At 39.0% G+C, this 17,712-nt stretch overlaps 1 protein-coding gene across 3 annotated transcripts in view; it reads left to right on the forward strand.

Annotated features, from left to right (window-relative positions):
- Positions 1-17,712, forward strand: part of LOC308667944 (protocadherin-9) — a gene marked incomplete at its 5' end in the record, with an annotated part of 844,000 nt that overhangs the window by 529,637 nt on the left and 296,651 nt on the right. The window contains one exon of one of the 3 annotated variants that reach the window (XM_081327578.1): positions 2,820-2,932. In XM_081327578.1, the coding sequence (XP_081183704.1) occupies positions 2,820-2,932 (113 nt within the window). Of the gene's footprint in view, positions 1-2,730; positions 2,933-17,712 lie in introns of all 3 variants that reach the window. The other 2 variants (XM_081327577.1, XM_081327579.1) reach the window with 2 other exon arrangements.

Genomic DNA, 17,712 nt, shown 5'->3' on the forward strand with positions numbered 1-17,712 from the left:
TCAAAAGCTTAGAAGACTAAACCTCTGGTCTTGGTGATTGACCCAGTTTGGATCCTGTAATATTATCTGTAGACACATATATTTGCCTTCATTCATAAAAAAAACTTGAAGAACTGAAAATGGAAGATGGCACACATAGACACCCCAAAGTGAAACAATATGATTTTACAATTTAAAGACACATATGAAAATATCCAAGTGATTTGCATCTAAGTAAAGTCAGAGTATCTTAACTCCAAGGTCAGCTAAGATGAATATTCTTAGAAGTGGTGAGAGTTGATTTTCACGCCTTGTCTCAAAAGGTCCTTAGAACACAACCTGGATTATGGGTCTGTATTAATACTCCAATGGTGCCGAGGTAGTAATATGACTGGTGATTAATGGTAATTGTCACTTCAGACTTGATTGGAAGAATCATTATCTTCCAAGGTCACATCTCCACTTTAATGACTAGTGTTGTAAGGAAGGCTTCTAACCTTGTTAGAAAACTCACTTCATCAATTACAAACAAGCCCTTCAAGTCCAAATGCTACAGTGTTCAAATGGATGACCAGATTCATCTGTCTTCCTAATTAGATTTATTTGGACTTAAGTATAGTGTCTGTGTATGTACAGTAGTCTTGGCATTATCTGGAAGTCAACTTTGCACAGGGCTAAATTAAGACTGTTGGGTTGAAGCAAACTGCCATTAAATAAACAAAAGATATAGCTGTTGTGATTCCTCACTAGCCAGTGGATCTGGCAGCTGAGTTTGAGGAATCAAATGAGGAAGAAGGGCCTGGAGTGACATCAAAGTAAGAGGAAGGCTCTGGGGACTCCAAGACTTGCAGTCTGATGAGCCTGGCCCCTCTACTCACACTCAGGTTGAGACACAGCTGTGCTGGGAGCCTGAGTTGGACAGTGATGAAGAACAGTTGGGACAAATCCAGGATGCACAAAAGCACAGGCAAGAGAAGCAAGTAGAACACAGGAATACAATGGGGCGACTTCAAAGGCAAAGGAGAAGGCATTAGGAAGCCACACCTTGGCTGAATAATAAAAGGGAAGATGTGGGAGGTGCTGGTTGGACTTTGACTCAGGTCTATGAATAAAAAAAGGGGTTGTTGTTTTTTTTTCTTGCGGCTCCTGCCTGCTTGTTGGAAGAGGGGTTTCTCCTTGTGAGCATAACAAGGACTCACACAGGCTGGCACAGAACAATAGCTCTCATGTCCCATTTCAAATTTCAGAAGGAGAGCTTCTGCATGTTATTGAAAATATGGAAGTAGTTGTATAGATTTCAACTTCTTCCCCTGGAGGTGTTGGATGTGCTGGGAAATAAGTACAGCGCTCATTAAAGAGCATTCATTTCCCCCATCTCCCAGTGAACCTGAAATAAGATGTGACTACTTTAATGAGTCAGTCATTAAGACAGCTATATATTTAATATACCTTATGAAAGCAGCTTTTTTTTAGGTTTCCACAGAAAAATCTAGGTTAAATGTATATCCCTAATCTTAAATTCCACAGGTGATAGGACCAAGTTGTGCAGTAGTTGTAAAATATAATCATGTGTGCACACATAAACACACACACACACACACACCTTACATTTAAACCACTTGGGAAAAAAATGTTTTGGCATAAATGCCTGTGTATCATCCACATTAGCCCTTTCCATGGTATTAAAGCTTGCAAAACAAAGCTAAAGATTCCTGTTTCAACGTTGTTTCCTTGTCCCTTTTGCAAGCAAATTAAATTTGCCATCTCTTAATTGTGCACAAGAGTAGGTTTGCGTGCATGGGTGCAAGTGATACTATTATAAAAACCACCAGATGGAGTCCTATTGGGAGTACAATGTTAGCATTCATTGATACTTTTGTTTCAGTCCAGTAAAGATCAACTATTTCATGATGATTTTGCATCTTGATTTTTCTTATGAGACATATCTGGATGTGAAAGTAAATAGTTCAGTCTTTGATGAGCCTTTACAGAAAAAAAAAGTACAGTAAAAAGAGAAACAGGGAAATAGCGAGAGCCGGTTTAATGACACAGTTCTGGCTAATGGAGCCAACCAAAGTAAGCACTGGAGAGACAATCCAATCTCTTTGTGCAAAACTTTATTGAATACATCATTTTAGCATGATTGAAAGCAAAACCAACTCTAGCTGTTTCCCACACAACCGGCTATAATCAAAATGTACAATTCTCCCTCCCCTGCATTAGTGCAGGTCACATTGTCCAATCAAGAGTCAAAAAACTGTTATGGGAAAGTGTCTTTGTAGGCTGGCAAACACCTGATGAAATGTCCTTGGTTTGCACGGTTAGACGTCTTGTTGTTTGGAGCCTGCATTCCATTCTCCCCCTTGCCCCACCCCACCCCCAGTGCATTAGCAAGCTAAGAAGCAGCAATGGTGGCAATATATTGTGCATGCTTAAAGCTTGACAACAGCATTTGAAGGGGAAAAGGGAAGGGGGGGAAAATAGGATGGTAAAACAGCATGTATAATTAAAAGTTTTGTGCTGTTGTATAACTTGGCGAAGATATTTGGCCACCTGATATGTGAACGTAGCTTAGCATCCCTCAAAAAAATAATAATATAACAAGTATAAAATTGGTCCGGTGGCCCTTGTGTTTGGAAATGATGGGGGCGATCAATCATAGATAGATATAACAATCTATCGAAACAGAGGGAGGGGTGAAAGAGAAAAAGAAGAGCACTAATCGAGCTTGTCTTGTGCTCTTCTTTGTAGTCTCAGCGTCGTGTTACGTTTCACCTCCCCGATGGTTCGCAGGAAAGCTGCAGTGACAGTGGCCTAGGCGATCATGAGCCTGTGGGTAGTGGAATGCTGGTCTCACACCCTCTTCCTCTGGTTCAGCCACAGGACGAATTCTACGAGCAGGCCTCCCCGGACAAGAGGACCGAAGCAGATGGAAATTCAGACCCCAACTCTGGTGAGTGACGTTTTTCGACCTTCGCACACATACGCACATATCCCTCGATGCTGTTAAGATGTTCAGACTGGGTTTCGCGGTAGCTGGCGAAGGAGGCAGACTCGTGTGTAGGATGGACAGGGCACTGCTGTGAAAGCAGCCGAAATGGCTTGAAGGATCAAAGGCCATAACCAGTCAGGGAAATATCCATGAAAAAGAAGATTGAGGAGAAACAGACCCAGCAGAGAAAAGGATAGAAGGAAATGAACACACCATTGTTAATGTTGTGCATAGGCTTGTTTGGACTTGTTGTGAGTCCTCGCCTGACAGCCGAGTCAGATGAATCAGAGGAGGGGGAAGGGTTGCCTGGGGTCACATCAGAGTCTGTGGAAGGCTCTGAGGAGCACGAAGGCTCAGAGCTAGATGTGACACCACGTCCATCTACTCACGCTCAGGCAGATACAGCTGTGTTGGGGGCCTGAACTGAGCCAAGACGAGGAGCAGCTGGGGCCTGTTCCAGATGCATAGATGTGCAGGGTGGACAGCGGAGGCCCATGGGGCAGCCCTCCTGGAAAAGTATAAGAAGCCATGCCCTGGCTGGACTATAAAGAGGAGGGGCATGGGAGGGGCTGGTTGCCAAGGACAACCATTCATGCCATGGCTTCATGCTTCTGTCCTTGGATTTCTTGCCTCAGGATTCTTCAACATTTAACCAGGTTTGTCGGCTTTCTCTGTGTTTGAGTGACTTAAACCTTGAGCATTCCAGCTGAGAACTCAGAGACTGACTCTTGTTCATTTCAACAGCTAAAGGTTGGAGTTTTGTTCCATAAAAGCTGTGTCAGAATAAAAGGGGTTTATCTTACCAAGTCCTGCCTTGTTCAACGCAAAGGGTTTTTTCTTTGCAATTAAGTGGTTGAGCAGTATTTGCAGAGGCTGGGACAGAACAGGACTTGCTCTTTGGTGCCCATGTGTGGTTTCAGGATTGATGGAAAAGACTTGTTTCCTCTTCTGAGTTTTACTTACGAATGGACTGCCAAGGCTCAGATGATACACAATACGGAAGCCGGCGTTTCTTTCATGCAAGTTATTGTTTTCATTTGGTTGTTTCCAAATATGCTGGACTTCAAACTTCTTAATCCCCAGTCATTATGGCTGGCCTTTGGTTGTACTGTCTGTTGGTTGTTCATTGAAAGTTAAGACTTTTTTAAAAAAATGTACTTTGATGAGCAGGATTATATGGAAAACATAAGATGATATCTGTGAATCGTTCCTTAAGGAAACCATTAGCAGTTTTTTTGGTAAAGTTTTTTTTATTATTATTATTGTAAATTTAAAGCCAGTTTGCTTGAAAATTCAAGGCACATTTTAGGTTGTTTCTATCACCTGGCCTTGAGTTGTCTCCTTGCATTGTTAAAATATAAATAGCAACAATCTTAGCTTCTTTTGTAACGCCATTCCCTAGTCCAAAGCTTTTCTTCCACTGCAAAAGTTTGAATGTCATCCTTGGGCATGTGTGAGCTTCAGTAATATTGTTCCTAAGTAAATCACTGCACTGCACTGACAATTTCACAACCTGGTTATGATGGCATTGCAGACCTGGTTCCATACTCTGGATAAGCATGATTGGAATAGGAGCTGTGTGACGTCATACAGAGTTAGCATTTCTACATTGTTTGCGACTAAAGGAGGTGTCTTTTGTTTGTTTGTTTGTTTTTTTTTCAATTTAGATATATTGCATCGTTTTACTATTTCACATACTGATCCTATTATTATCAATTACAATGGAAAAATATGTCACCAAATTTCAGCATGAAACAGCAATTTCAGGAAACCCAACCACTTATGCAGAGGTTGTGATTATGCAATTTATCATCCTCCATATAAGTTCAACATATAATTTCAACACAGAAATCTATGGCAGCTGACAAAGTGGGGTGTGTGTGTGAACGGTGTAACACAAAATTGTTTGTTAAGGATGTGGCCCCCAGGATAGTTAATACAACTGCTACTTTGGAAGATTATTTAAAGGGACAATATCTTTTCCTCTTCCTTTTTGCTTATTACTTTCATTGTTTGACCAATTAAAATATGTACATATTTGTAATATATTCAAATATTCACAAACATAAACATTGCTTCCAAATATTATTGTGGGTCATTTATTTTCCATTGCTATTTTAAATTGTGGGGTGCATGGTGCTCTTTTGCAGACATTTCATTACCAAACCAGGTAACATCATCAGTGCTATATTGATATGACAGGTCACTTGTAAATAATCAGGGAACAAACCCCACTCCCTTCTAGCACTGAGGATGTTACCTAGTTTGGTAATGAAATGAATTTGTTCCACTTTTTTGTGTCTGAGTTATCAAAAAACAGAGTTGGAAGGGACCTTGGAGGTCTTCTAGTCCAATTCCCCACCCAAGCAGAAGACCCTATGACATTCCAAACAAGTGGCCATCCAGTCTCTTGTTAAAATACTCTAGTGAAGGCAATTCTGAAGGCAAGCAGTTCCACTGGTTATGTTGTGATTCAGTGTCAGCCTGTGCTCCCAGCAGCTGAGTCCGATGAATCTGAGGAGGAGGTGGAGGGGTTTGGACAGCCTTTGGTGTTGGAGGGAGGTTCTGATGCACTGCAGGACTCTCAGCCTGGCCCCTCCAGTCATGTTCCTCATGAGGCCCAGCTGTGTGAGCACAAGGTGTCGGACTTAGATGAGTCACAGCTGAATCTGTTCAGAGATGCTAGAAGCAGAAGGCAATCCAGCAGAGCAGAGCAGAGCAGAGAAAATCAATGAGACAACTCAGTGAGAGGAGGAGAAGGCAGTGAGAAGCCAGGCCTTGGGACTGATAATAAAAGGGGAAGGTGCGGGGGGGTGGTGGTGGTTGGTTGCTGAAGACAACCATTTGGTGATATTCTAAGCGAATCCTGGTCTGTTCTTGCTACTTCTGTTTAACTCTTGTTTGTTGACTCTTGTTTGATATTTTGATTCATTTATTCTATTGCTTTTTTGTTTGAACTGTAAATAAATTTGGGTTGGGTTTTTCCAGCCTATTGACTGTAAAAAGAAAAAAGGGGTTGTCTCTGATACACAAACAGGGCCGGTCATAGAACAGGTTAATTGTTCTCACCATTAGGAAGTTTCTCCTTAATTCCAGGTTGCTTCTCTCCTTGATGAGTTTCCATCCATTGTTTCTTGTCCTGCCTTCTGGTGCTTTGGAAAATAAGTTGAGCCTCTCTTCTTTGCTGCAGCCCCTCCAATATTGGAACACCGCTATCATGTCACCCCTAGACCTTCTTTTCTCTAGACTAGACAGACCCAATTCCTGCAACTGCTCTTTGTGTGTTGTATGAATGGAATGATAGAATGATAGCATTCCAGGTAATTTCTATTCTATTTGCCTGCCTGACTAGCAGTCTTGTGCTTTATACAGTCCTTAGAGCCTCCATTTTTACAACTGTTTGAAAAGGTGCTTGTTTTCATTTCAAGAATGGAAATATACAAAAATAATTCGCTTATATATTACACGCATAGCCAAATTAAAACCTGCTGTTTACATCTTAAAAAGCACATTCTGATCCCTATCTCCCTTACACACAGAGTTTTCATTATGTAGTTTTTTGATTTGAGTGTTTCCTCATGGTGGGCCGTGCTTTCCAGGTGCACAAAAATCACTGTTTGTTGTTTTTTTCATGATGAATACCATTCTGTCTGAGATGCATTCTGCTCTCCGTATTTGGGCGCTGCAATTAGGTTGAGGTTTCAAAATCTGACCGTATTCCGAGTTAAATATTCTTCAGGTTTAATGAAGCAGTGCGCCAGCAATCCATTGTCATATTTTGCCAGCTTTGCCAGTCAAGGAAGAGACAAGAGAGTTACACAATTACCTTTGCCTAATGAAAAAGCCTGCCCAGTGAGCGAAAATTCTTAAAGCCAGCAATCATTCATGCTGGATGAAAGCATGAAAGAGATTTTCAACATTAGCTTTATTATTCACTCTCGGCCATCCTGTTTATTAAGATGCAATTCTTGCTTGCCAGATCCAGTCCTTGGAGTAATTACATGTGGCTCTCTCTTATTGATAGCACCCATGGTAACCCCTTCATTTATTCTCCAGCTATAATTTGTATTTAATCCTAGTATTGTTGTGGCGCATGTAATCATGATTAGAGTGTAATTTCTACATTTGATAGCCCAAATCCTCTACGAGTAAGTCATACTTGAGTGGACATCTGTGCGGATAATAGCCTCATTTGTGTTTTGTGCCTTCCTATTTTCTCCCCTCCTTGAATGGAACAAACATCACACAAATCAGTTTGCCACACAAAAAAACAATTGTGGGCTCATGAATACTGTATGATATTTTGCTGCAGAGGACAGGGACTGAAAATGCTTTTTCACATCTAGCTGACTTCCAATAGGTTAATACTTGGGCCGTTGTTATAGTTTTTGAATTGATTAAATCTTTCCTGCATTTTTTTTCCTCCTGCAAAAAAAGTCACAACTTGCTTTATAACTGGCTGTGTAAGGACAGCTGGCTGTCCCTTTCCAAGATGCACAATTTCCCCATCAAATTGCACCGCATTTTCCCACATGCCCAATAGAAGGTTGAAACTGAGTCCGGTTGAATGTGATTTTAGTCAACTGTGAGAATGCAGCTTTCCACCTGTCAATGAATCATCCTTCAAGTTTGTTCGTTCTTTGTCTCAGAAACAATTTCAATTTATAGACATATAACATCCAACACAGAGCAAGTAACATAGGTATAAAATAGGTCATGGAAATATAGAGTGTGTAAAAAGTATGTATAATAAATAAAATTAAAACTAAATAACATTTTCCAGTATCGGGCCAAGTGGACAGCATTTTATTTCACAGACGCAAGGTCTTCCTTTATATATGTTGAAGGACATCATGTGGACTGTAGCATATAAAAAATGGATTGCTCTTCTCCCCATTCACAAAGATTGCCTATCTTCTACAGGAAAACCTTATTTTCTTAGATTGTCCTTTGATCTTTCTACTGTGGCACACAGTCTATTCAGCAATTTCCTACAGGTCAAAGTTGTTCAAAAACAAAACATTCATTATTTAGCTGGTATTTCCCTCACCCCCACCCCCCACCCACCCAAATTCTGCTGGGAAAGTGCTGCACAAAAAGAGTGAGTTAAAATGATATCTACAGAAAACACACATATTATACAGCAATCAACCTCTGAGGTCAAGACTACAATTGAGGAACAGCTTCCTCAAAACTTACTCCCTCCCTAACAAGCAGTCACAAAGACCACCTTAGAACTATGGAAGGTGAGTAAGGAACCGCAGGGCAACTGGGCTCAACCACGCAACTATGTATTGCCTAGTCAAGAATAAGGAGAAACTTCCTGACAGTTAGAACAATTAACCAGTGGAACAACCTGCCTCCAGAAGCGGTGAATGCTCCAACACTGGAAGTTTTTAAGAAGAGACTGGCCAGCCATTTGTCTGAAATGGTATAGGGTTTCCTGCCTGAGCAGGGGGTTGGACTAGATGACCTCCAAGGTCCCTTCCAACTTATTATTATTATTATAACCTTGGCCTGTATGAAAAGCATTTAAGTATGTTCCTACGTAGCTATTTAATATGCTATAGGGAGGACTTCATTTGCTCATTTGGACTTAAGAATTGTCTTCAGTCTCTTAAGTCCATAGATACCATCCACAGATGCAAAAAGATGGCCTCTTCCTTCTATTTAGCTAATGTAGAAATCAGATAACTTGATTGTTTTTGCTATTAATGTGGTAATAAGGACAATGTTCACATAAGTTTGAGTAATGTTGCCCGTTACCTTTCACTATCACAAATTTGCATGCTCAAAATTGCATAAAATATTAATTGCCTCAGCAAATAGCAAAACACTCTGTGATTAATTGTTCCCTGACAACCTGACTTTATTGTGTCTGCTGTACAAATTGTAACTTGGTATTTTGTTTATGATCTAATATACAGAGGTAGAATCACTTTGTTTTATGACCAAATGATGTTGATATTTTTATGCACTTAAAAAAAGGGGACATGGTCATATATTTGAATAGTAAGAAAACTTGTCCAAAACTTGCAGTCATGCTGTCCTCACATTAGATAATTACTTATTTTGCTGAATATAGTTTTAATAATGATACAATTAAAGCAATGGATATGCAAATGTAATAGTCTCGAACGTTATTTCAAATTAAGTGTTTGAAGTGGGAGATAAATGATACTGGGTCAATTCAAGAAAAAAAAATCCCTATTAATGAAAGTAACAAATAGAATTAGTTTGTTTCTGCTTACTTCATTCATGGAAGGTCGCTGCTAGACAAATATACAAGACTGTAAAGTATATCATGATTAAACATATATAAAATCTTATGAATTTAGATTTGAACTCCATGGTCGGTTCTCAGGTTGTACATGAAAATTAGTCATTAATGTGAAACAATGAGATACTGATTATGCAGTTTAAGCTTAGTGCAAAGGATTTTATATGGATCACCTAGCTCAGGAGGTCTTCAAACTTGGCCCTTTTATGACTTGTGGACTTCAACTCCCAGAATTCTTCAGCCAGCGTGCCTGGCTGAGGAATCCTGGGAGTTGAAGTCCACAAGTCATAAAAGGGCCAAGTTTGAAGACCCCTGACCTAGCTTGACTTGTGTTAATCAAAACAGCTAAGCAATGTCAACCCTAGTGAGTACTTAGATTTGAGACCATCTGGTGCACATAGAGGATTTGGCTAGATTGAGTAGTTAAAAAACACAAACACACAACAATTGCAACCTCTTCTATCTTGTTGCTGGAAGAACAACATGGATATGTTCGTGGATTTTTTGTCCGCATGCTGGGCAGCTTGGCTATAATAAAAGGCTAGACTGAATCAGCCTTAGACACTAATTCAGTGGGATTCTCTATGATCTGTAGAGAAAAACCATCAAAGAAGACTTCAGGATACAGGATGGATGCAGTTCAATTGGATACTTCCAGTTCTACTTGAAATCTTCTTAAACTTTACTTTACAATTTATTTTAAAGACTCTTAAAAGGAGGGTAAAAGGAGGGTTAAAATATCATTTTAGGAGCCCAGAAAATTGCTGCCATCTAGAACTTCTGGTGTGCAGCTCTGTTTTCATGGCAGTGCATGACCACAGAAGATAACAAAGTGTTAAGCTGCAAAACACAACTTTCAGTTACGTATAATTCAGGTAACAACAATAATAGCCTAATCTGAGAGGTATGATAGGGATGGGAAGAAGACTTGTTTCCTGATAAAAAGTGGGAGAAAGGTGTAAGTTGGTGAGGCTGCTGGATGAAATTACACGTTGATACCTGCAAGCAACAGAAGATATTTATTCATCTTCAAGGAGACAAAGAAACTAGGATATATTTAAAGGGTGTTGGGAAAAGATACAGGTACCTATCCACAACAACTATTTGTGCACAATAAATCCATTTATGTAAGAGCCAGAATTATATTTATCTTCACCAATTATTGTTCATGAAGTAGGTAGAGAAATAATCTATCAAACTTTTAGCGAGAACGGTGGGAGAAAGAAAGAAAGAAAAAAAAGAAAAAAGAAAGAGAGAGAGAGAGAGAGAGAGAGAGAGAGAAAGAAGCAACAACAGAATTTCAAGATACCGTAATATCTCAATATAACATACAAGATTTTTTTTTTTAGAATTCCTCAGAGTCACTCTCTCTCTTGCTTTATGTTAAGACTCATTATTACTTGGGGTAGTCTTAAAAGGCTTAGCTTGAATTGTGTTTTCCAAACTGCATTCTTTCTTTCCATCACTCTTCACCTCTCCACCTTAGCATATTACAAATTATTTGGCTAAATATAGATGATAAGTATCCCACATCTTAATAAGTCTAATGCTAGAGTGGCTTCGTAAAATGATGTCAGGGGAGTTAAATCATACTATAATTTCCATTATTATTATTAGGCACATATCTGTATTGATGGCTTAATTATGATTAAAAATCAAAAGATGTCTGCTATTGCAGTTGCCTCTACCTTCAGTGGGTAATGGTGTTTTAATCTTCCTTCTAATCCCCACAGCCTAATTCTTCATTTTCTCTAGTGCTGAGAAGCATCTTGGAAAAAATGAATGTTACAAGAATTTGAACTTCATAGATGTCCAAACACTTTTGAAATGTCCATTAAGAGACATTACCTGCAGGATGAGCCATGAAAACTGGTAATGCCTGGTTCTAAAACGTGGGTGCTAAGAAAGTGTAAAAGAAAGAAGATACACACCATCCTATTTTGAAGATGATTACTAAGAATACTGTGAAATTCAAGAACCCATCATCCTTTTCAGGGCCACATAAAGAATAGTTGCTTCTTGAAGTCATTATCAAACACTTTGAGTGCGTAACGTGAGGATATGGTAGAACAGAAAGGGGAAGCAGATATTGTGCCTAGCAAAGTTGAGGGAAGTAAAAGAAGAGGAAGACAGTGAGTAGAGTTAGTAATGGCATCAGGAAGAAATTAGACTATGCAAACTATTTTGAAAACCAAACTTAGCAAGCTTATATTTGCAGGGCCTCCTCCCTCCCACTTCATCATTGCATTTGCTTAAATCAGTTGTACAAACATTGCATTAAAAATAGTACTTATTTATTGAATAAATTATTCAGTAAACTCTGAATAAACAGGTGAATCATAATAGCCCAAGTAAACAGCACGCAGGTATTTTATCTCTGCCCTCGGATAAATAGATGGGGGAAAATCCACTACTGTAAATGAATAAAATAAACACAAGGCCATCTTTTAATCTTCAAACTCTATTGTGTGTTTCCAGTTCTTTTTTACTGAGTTGTGCTTTTCTCACATAAGTTTGCTTTGTGTAGCATTTTACTACTACTACTACTACTACTACTACTACTGCTATTATTATTGTTATTGTTATTGTTGTTGTTGTTGTTGTTGTTATTATTATTATTATTATTATTATTATTATTATTATTATTATTATTATTATTATTATTATTATTATTCCATTCATTTCACAGTGATTTAGCTGAAGTCTGTTTCAGGCCCTATTTTCTTCCTTAATAATCCTTTTTATACCTACGTAACTTTTTGTTGAGTCTCAACATTTTAGTTTTGACAGAAATCCAATTCCAAAGAGTTACACCAAGAGGGGATCTACTGCATCCATTTCCTATTTTGTGTCACAAGTTAAACTCTATAGCTACAGCTTTTTTTTGTCATTAGTGCTTACTTACATTGTTATTGTTATTATCCATTACAATTTTGAGCAGAGAAGCAGAGATTATGATAAGACAACATGATACCAAGAAGATAAGCCAAAGAAAATAAAATTTTCTTTTTGAAGTACTATTTCTAGGAGATGGTTTCTCTCTCCCCCGCCCCACAACTTGGTTCATGAGGGATTAAGTCATAGGTTCTCAGTTCCCTTTGTAGCGTAAAGTCCCACCACCACTATTAAGAAAAGAAGGGAGGAAGGAAGGAAGGAAGGAAGGAAGGAAGGAAGGGAGGAAGGAGAGAGAGAAGCAACCTAGAAATAAAGAGAAATATCCTAACAGTTAGAACAATTAATCAATGGAACAACTTGCCTCCAGAAGTTGTGGATGCTCCAACACTGAAGGTAGAGATTGTCTGAAATGGCATAGGATATCCTGCTTGAGTAGGAGGTTAGACAAGAAGACCTCTGAGATCCCTTCCAACTCTCTTATTCTCTTATCCTGCATTGTTATATATGACTTACTATAGAAGCAAGTAAGATATCTTCAAAGATTCAGAACAAATATAATGTTGCTACTAGGTTTCCTTTCATTGGCATTTTGGCTTGATAGAGAAATGCATAAGATGCCCACTTGGAACTTAAACTCAGTCTTTAGGTTTCAATAGGAAATACAAAACAAAATTTCTGTTTTTAACCACATATAGTATCTCAAGCTCAAATCTAGGTTTCTCATAGCCAATAATTGATACTTAAAAAAGGTAAAGGTAAAGGTAACCCAGCACTTGTGTGCTAGTCGTTTCCAACTCTAGGGGGTGGTGCTCATCTCCGTTTCAAAGCCGAAGAGCTAGCACTTATCCGAGGACGTCTCCGTGGTCATGTGGCTGGCATGACTAGACGCCAAAGGCGGACGGAACGCTGTTACCTTCCCACCGTAGTGGTCCCTATTTTTCTACTTGCATTTTTACATGCTTTCGAACTGATAGGTTGGCAGAAGCTGGGACGAGTAACAGGCGCTCACTCTGTTACGCAGCACTCGGGATTTGACCCACCAAACTGCCGACCTTCTGATCGACAAGCTCAGCGTCCTTTTGATACTTACAAGAAAGTAAATTGATACTTACAGGAAAGTAAATGTCTTAAGTTCATTAAGAAGACAGTAAGTGATATAGGTAAGATATTTTTTTAAAATTATTTTGAATTCAGGATGTTCCTTTTTAAAAAAAGTAAAAATAGAGATGAAGTTGTCTCATGGGGAGAAATACTGTCATATGTAGGGAGACTATTATACTATTTATACTATTATACGTATTTTGGGAGTTGTATATAAGGGGAAAACATGTTTTTTTTAAAAAAATTCTTAATGTCAGTGCTATAATATATGAAGATTATATTGCTGTCACAAGCTGTCATCCTAAAATATAACAACCTATTAAGTTTTTTTCCTAGCTTTTTTTTTAAATGCATATATATTGATTTTAACATTCTCAGGTATATTCTCATGCATATTCAAATAATAGTAATCCAATGGCCTTTGTTATGAATCCTAAAATAAGATATATGTGATCATATTATCTTCCCCCAAAGTTTGATGGTTGATTGTCATGGAGGAGGAGAACGATGTTGTCAGAATCCATTTATATCACATTCATAAATGTATGTTTAAAACATTATCCCCCCCTGGATTCTGCCATCTCCCAAGGAAGGAGGAGCGGATGTGGATTCAGCCTGCCTTACGTTATTTCAAAGACCAAGGGAAACCTTTTGAACTGGGGGAACAAAGGGGAGGGTTAGGGAAGAAGGCATCTGGCCTGTGTCTCTATTTGAATCTGTAAAGGAAGAAGGCAATAACCATAAAGATTCAAAGTTCCCTTTTTCCCACGAAAGGGATGACACCAAGTAAAATGATGGGGGGCTGACCAAATGGGGTTGAAGGAATGGAGGGTTGAACCGGGAACTCTTTATAAAGTTTCAATCTGTAAAACAATACCAGGTCCTGTCTTGTATTTCCACAACCAAACATGTCCTAGTAAAAATTCCTTTTGGACTAGAACTGACTCCAAGAGTCTTTGTTTTCCTAAGACGTGGATTGGGGTGGGTCCTGACAGATGTGAAATATTAATATTTCTGAAGCTTCAAGTGAAATACTTGGGGAAAAATGATATTCTAGTTTTGTATATTCTGAAAAAAACAATTGTGGTTGAGCTATGCAGCACATACAACAGAACAGAACAATAACTTTATTGCCACTTTGAATACACACTAATCAGCAGACATCAACACAAAATGTTGTTGCATACAGCTCTCAAAGTGTCTGAGCCTGTAGAGTACAGAGGCTGTCATTCGCAGATGGTTAACTAATGGTGATGGTGTTAAATTCTCACATTATCTGTCATTTTTGAGATTTGAATTAAGGCTTTATAATATTGTACTGTGACAGATTAGATGAATTTGGAAATTGGTGAAGTCTTGCAGGATTTATGAATGATCCAAAGAGTTGGTTTTAAATCCAAGTCACTGCAATCTTCCTTCACTTCATCCTGAATCCTCACAAGCTCAGAGTATGTATCTTAATAACCTTCTAACCAGCTACCTTCCTGTTGTTATTCCTCCATTACTTTTTTGATTGGGTTATTGTGGACTACCTCTTACACAGGCTATAACAGACCTTGTTATTATGTCCCACGAAGTCCTACAATTTCACTCTAAACCACTATTTATTATCACATTTAAGTTTCTTCCCCCAATGGATCAATGAAGAATAATCAATGAACTATTTTATATCTGAGTCTGGGTAATCCTGATTTTACAGATACCAAAGAAACTTCTTTACTGTGCAGAGATGCATAAAGTCAAATTTCTCCAAACAAATTTTCTATTTCTTAGAAATATTCAAACCAGGAAAGTAACAGGTCACTATAAAGGGAATTGTGAAATTAAAAGACAGGATGTTCACACAGATTAATCTCTCAGACACCTCATAGCTAAATAGGTACAAAGACGTTACGTTCCATCCCTCCGAATTTCCCTCAAATCTGCTTCACCTTTGCCTGACAACTTTGACATCAAGTTCTCTTTTATCAGATTGAATGAGAATGCGGGTGAGGGGGAAAGGGAATTCTGTGTGGATGGATATACAGCTGTCTTCTAGAGGAGAGCCAGTGTGTTCAACAAGACCTTAGCATCTCCCTGACATCTTGGTGTTCTTAACATTGAATATAATTCTCTATAATTCTATGGAGAAGAGGTGTTTATCAAGTGTGGAGAGGTTGTTTTTCATCCTGAGTGAAAATTTGAGTTTGTTTGCTTCTATGGAATTAACAACATCCAGCATTGACAAAAGCAGCATCTGGATTACATGTGGTGGGTTGGAACACTTAAGGCAGGGATCTCCAGCCTTGGCAACTTTTAAGATTTGTGGACTTAAACTCCCAGAATTCCACAGCCAGCAGAGCAGAGCTGGCTGTGGAATTCTGGTAGTTGAAGTCCACAAATCGTAAAGTTGCCAAGGCTGGAGACCTCCGATTTAAGGTCTCCGATTTACATATGATGCAATTGTTCAAAATATTAGAATGGGAAGCATCTTTGTGTTAACAATTAATATAATAAATATATCGTAACGTAACGTAATGTAATGCAACGCAACGCAACGTAACGTAACGTAACGTAACGTAACGTAACATAACATAACATAACATAACACAACATAACATATCTATTAAACACCTGATTGCCTAAGGATATTTACCCAGCTAGTAGGGCTGTATTGCTATTACCCTTCTCATCTTTCCTATTAACTTCTGCTATTGGTATCTTATGATTATATTACTTTCTATGTTGTTGTTTGTATCTACACTGAGAGCTTATGCACCAGAGATAAATTTCTTCTGTGTCCAATCACACTTGACCCATAAAGAATATTGAATATTTAAGTTTTTGTACTGGGTGTAGATCTGAAAAATGATAAAGCCCACTAAAGTTGGAGCTTTGTTTACATTTGGGGAGTCACAGCCATATTAATTGTAAGATTCCATGGGAAAATAGCTGAGAGAGGGAGGAAGGGAGGGAGGGAGAGAAGCAGATATATTAGCAAAAGCTCTGTGCTTTTAAAGGTGATGTCTATGATTTAAGGCAATATGGTAAGAGTGTATTGCATAAAATTATACAACAGCCTAATTCTGGCACTTAACCTGAGTAATAGTTGGTTTCTACCATTGTCCAACCTGGGGTGATAAATCTACTGTTGGTGTGTCCTTAATTGATTTTTATCTTGCACAAATTCTTAAGTTAGCAGCTACTCCCTAAGTTAAAGCCTTGTTTGGGGAAGGAAAATTGAATGTAATATGCACAATCCAGTTCAGCAAGAGAAAATAAATTTGCTGTGACAAAGCAATGGCTTAGAAGATAAGGCTTGCATTTTCAATAGAGAAGCCAATAAAATTCAAGTGCTGTTGTTGTTGTTTTTAAGCATATTGGTTTTGCAAACATGGAACAAAAGGAGCTGGCTTGATCATTACCAGCATATTGTGTGTGTGTGTGTGTGTGTGTGTGTGTGTATGTTCTAGCACGCATGTGCAGGGGAAACTTTACATATATATGTATGTGTATGTGTATGTGTATGTGTATGTGTATGTGTATGTGTATGTGTATGTGTATATGTATATGTATATGTATATGTATATGTATATGTATATGTATATGTATATGTATATGTATATGTATATGTATATGTATATGTATATGTATATGTATATGTATGAAAGGGATGCGGTGGCTCAGTGGGTTAGGACGCTGAGCCTGTCAATCAGAAGGTCGGCAGTTTGGCGGGTTGAATCCCGAGTGCCGCGTAACAGAGTGAGCACCTGTTACTCGTCCCAGCTTCTGCCAACCTAGCAGTTCTAAAGCACATAAAAATGCAGGTAGAAAAATAGGGACCACTACGGTGGGAAGGTAACAGCGTTCCGTGCGCCTTTGGCGTCTAGACATGCCGGCCACATGACCATGGAGACCTCCTCATGGGTCTTTTCCATGTAGGATTGAGGGTGTCCTGGCGACGTTTAGACAAGGTCCCACTCGTCATCTTCAGGCTGGTGTCTTCGGTTTTGTGCTTGTGCGAGTGAAGCGTGATCGGAGCTGCCGTCTCTCTATAAATACTGGTGGGGATGTGTGGGGTGCTGGCTTTGTTACTGTAAGCGGATTGGTTGGCTGTGATGTTACATCATGATTGGTTGATGGGGTTATTGTTAGGGGATTAGTTGGCTGATTTGTAGCATCCTGTGTGGCTGAGGTGCTGGCTGTGTGCTCGTTAGTCCTTTGTGTTGTAACGACCTGGGCAATGGGCTGTGTGATGACATCCTGAGCTCTATTGTAGTGATTTCCTGAGTTCTGTGTTGAAATATCCTGGGTGGTTTGCTGTGTTGTGATATGAAAAGACCCGAATACGCCAAGACCTACATACCTATACCCATGAAAATCTATGAAAACACACACACACACACACACACCTACACCCACACCCACACCCACACACCCACACCCACCCACACCCACCCACACACCCACACACACACACAAACCC

Source organism: Vipera berus (assembly GCF_964194415.1).
Source record: "Vipera berus genome assembly, chromosome: 4".
Classification (NCBI taxonomy): domain Eukaryota; kingdom Metazoa; phylum Chordata; class Lepidosauria; order Squamata; family Viperidae; genus Vipera; species Vipera berus.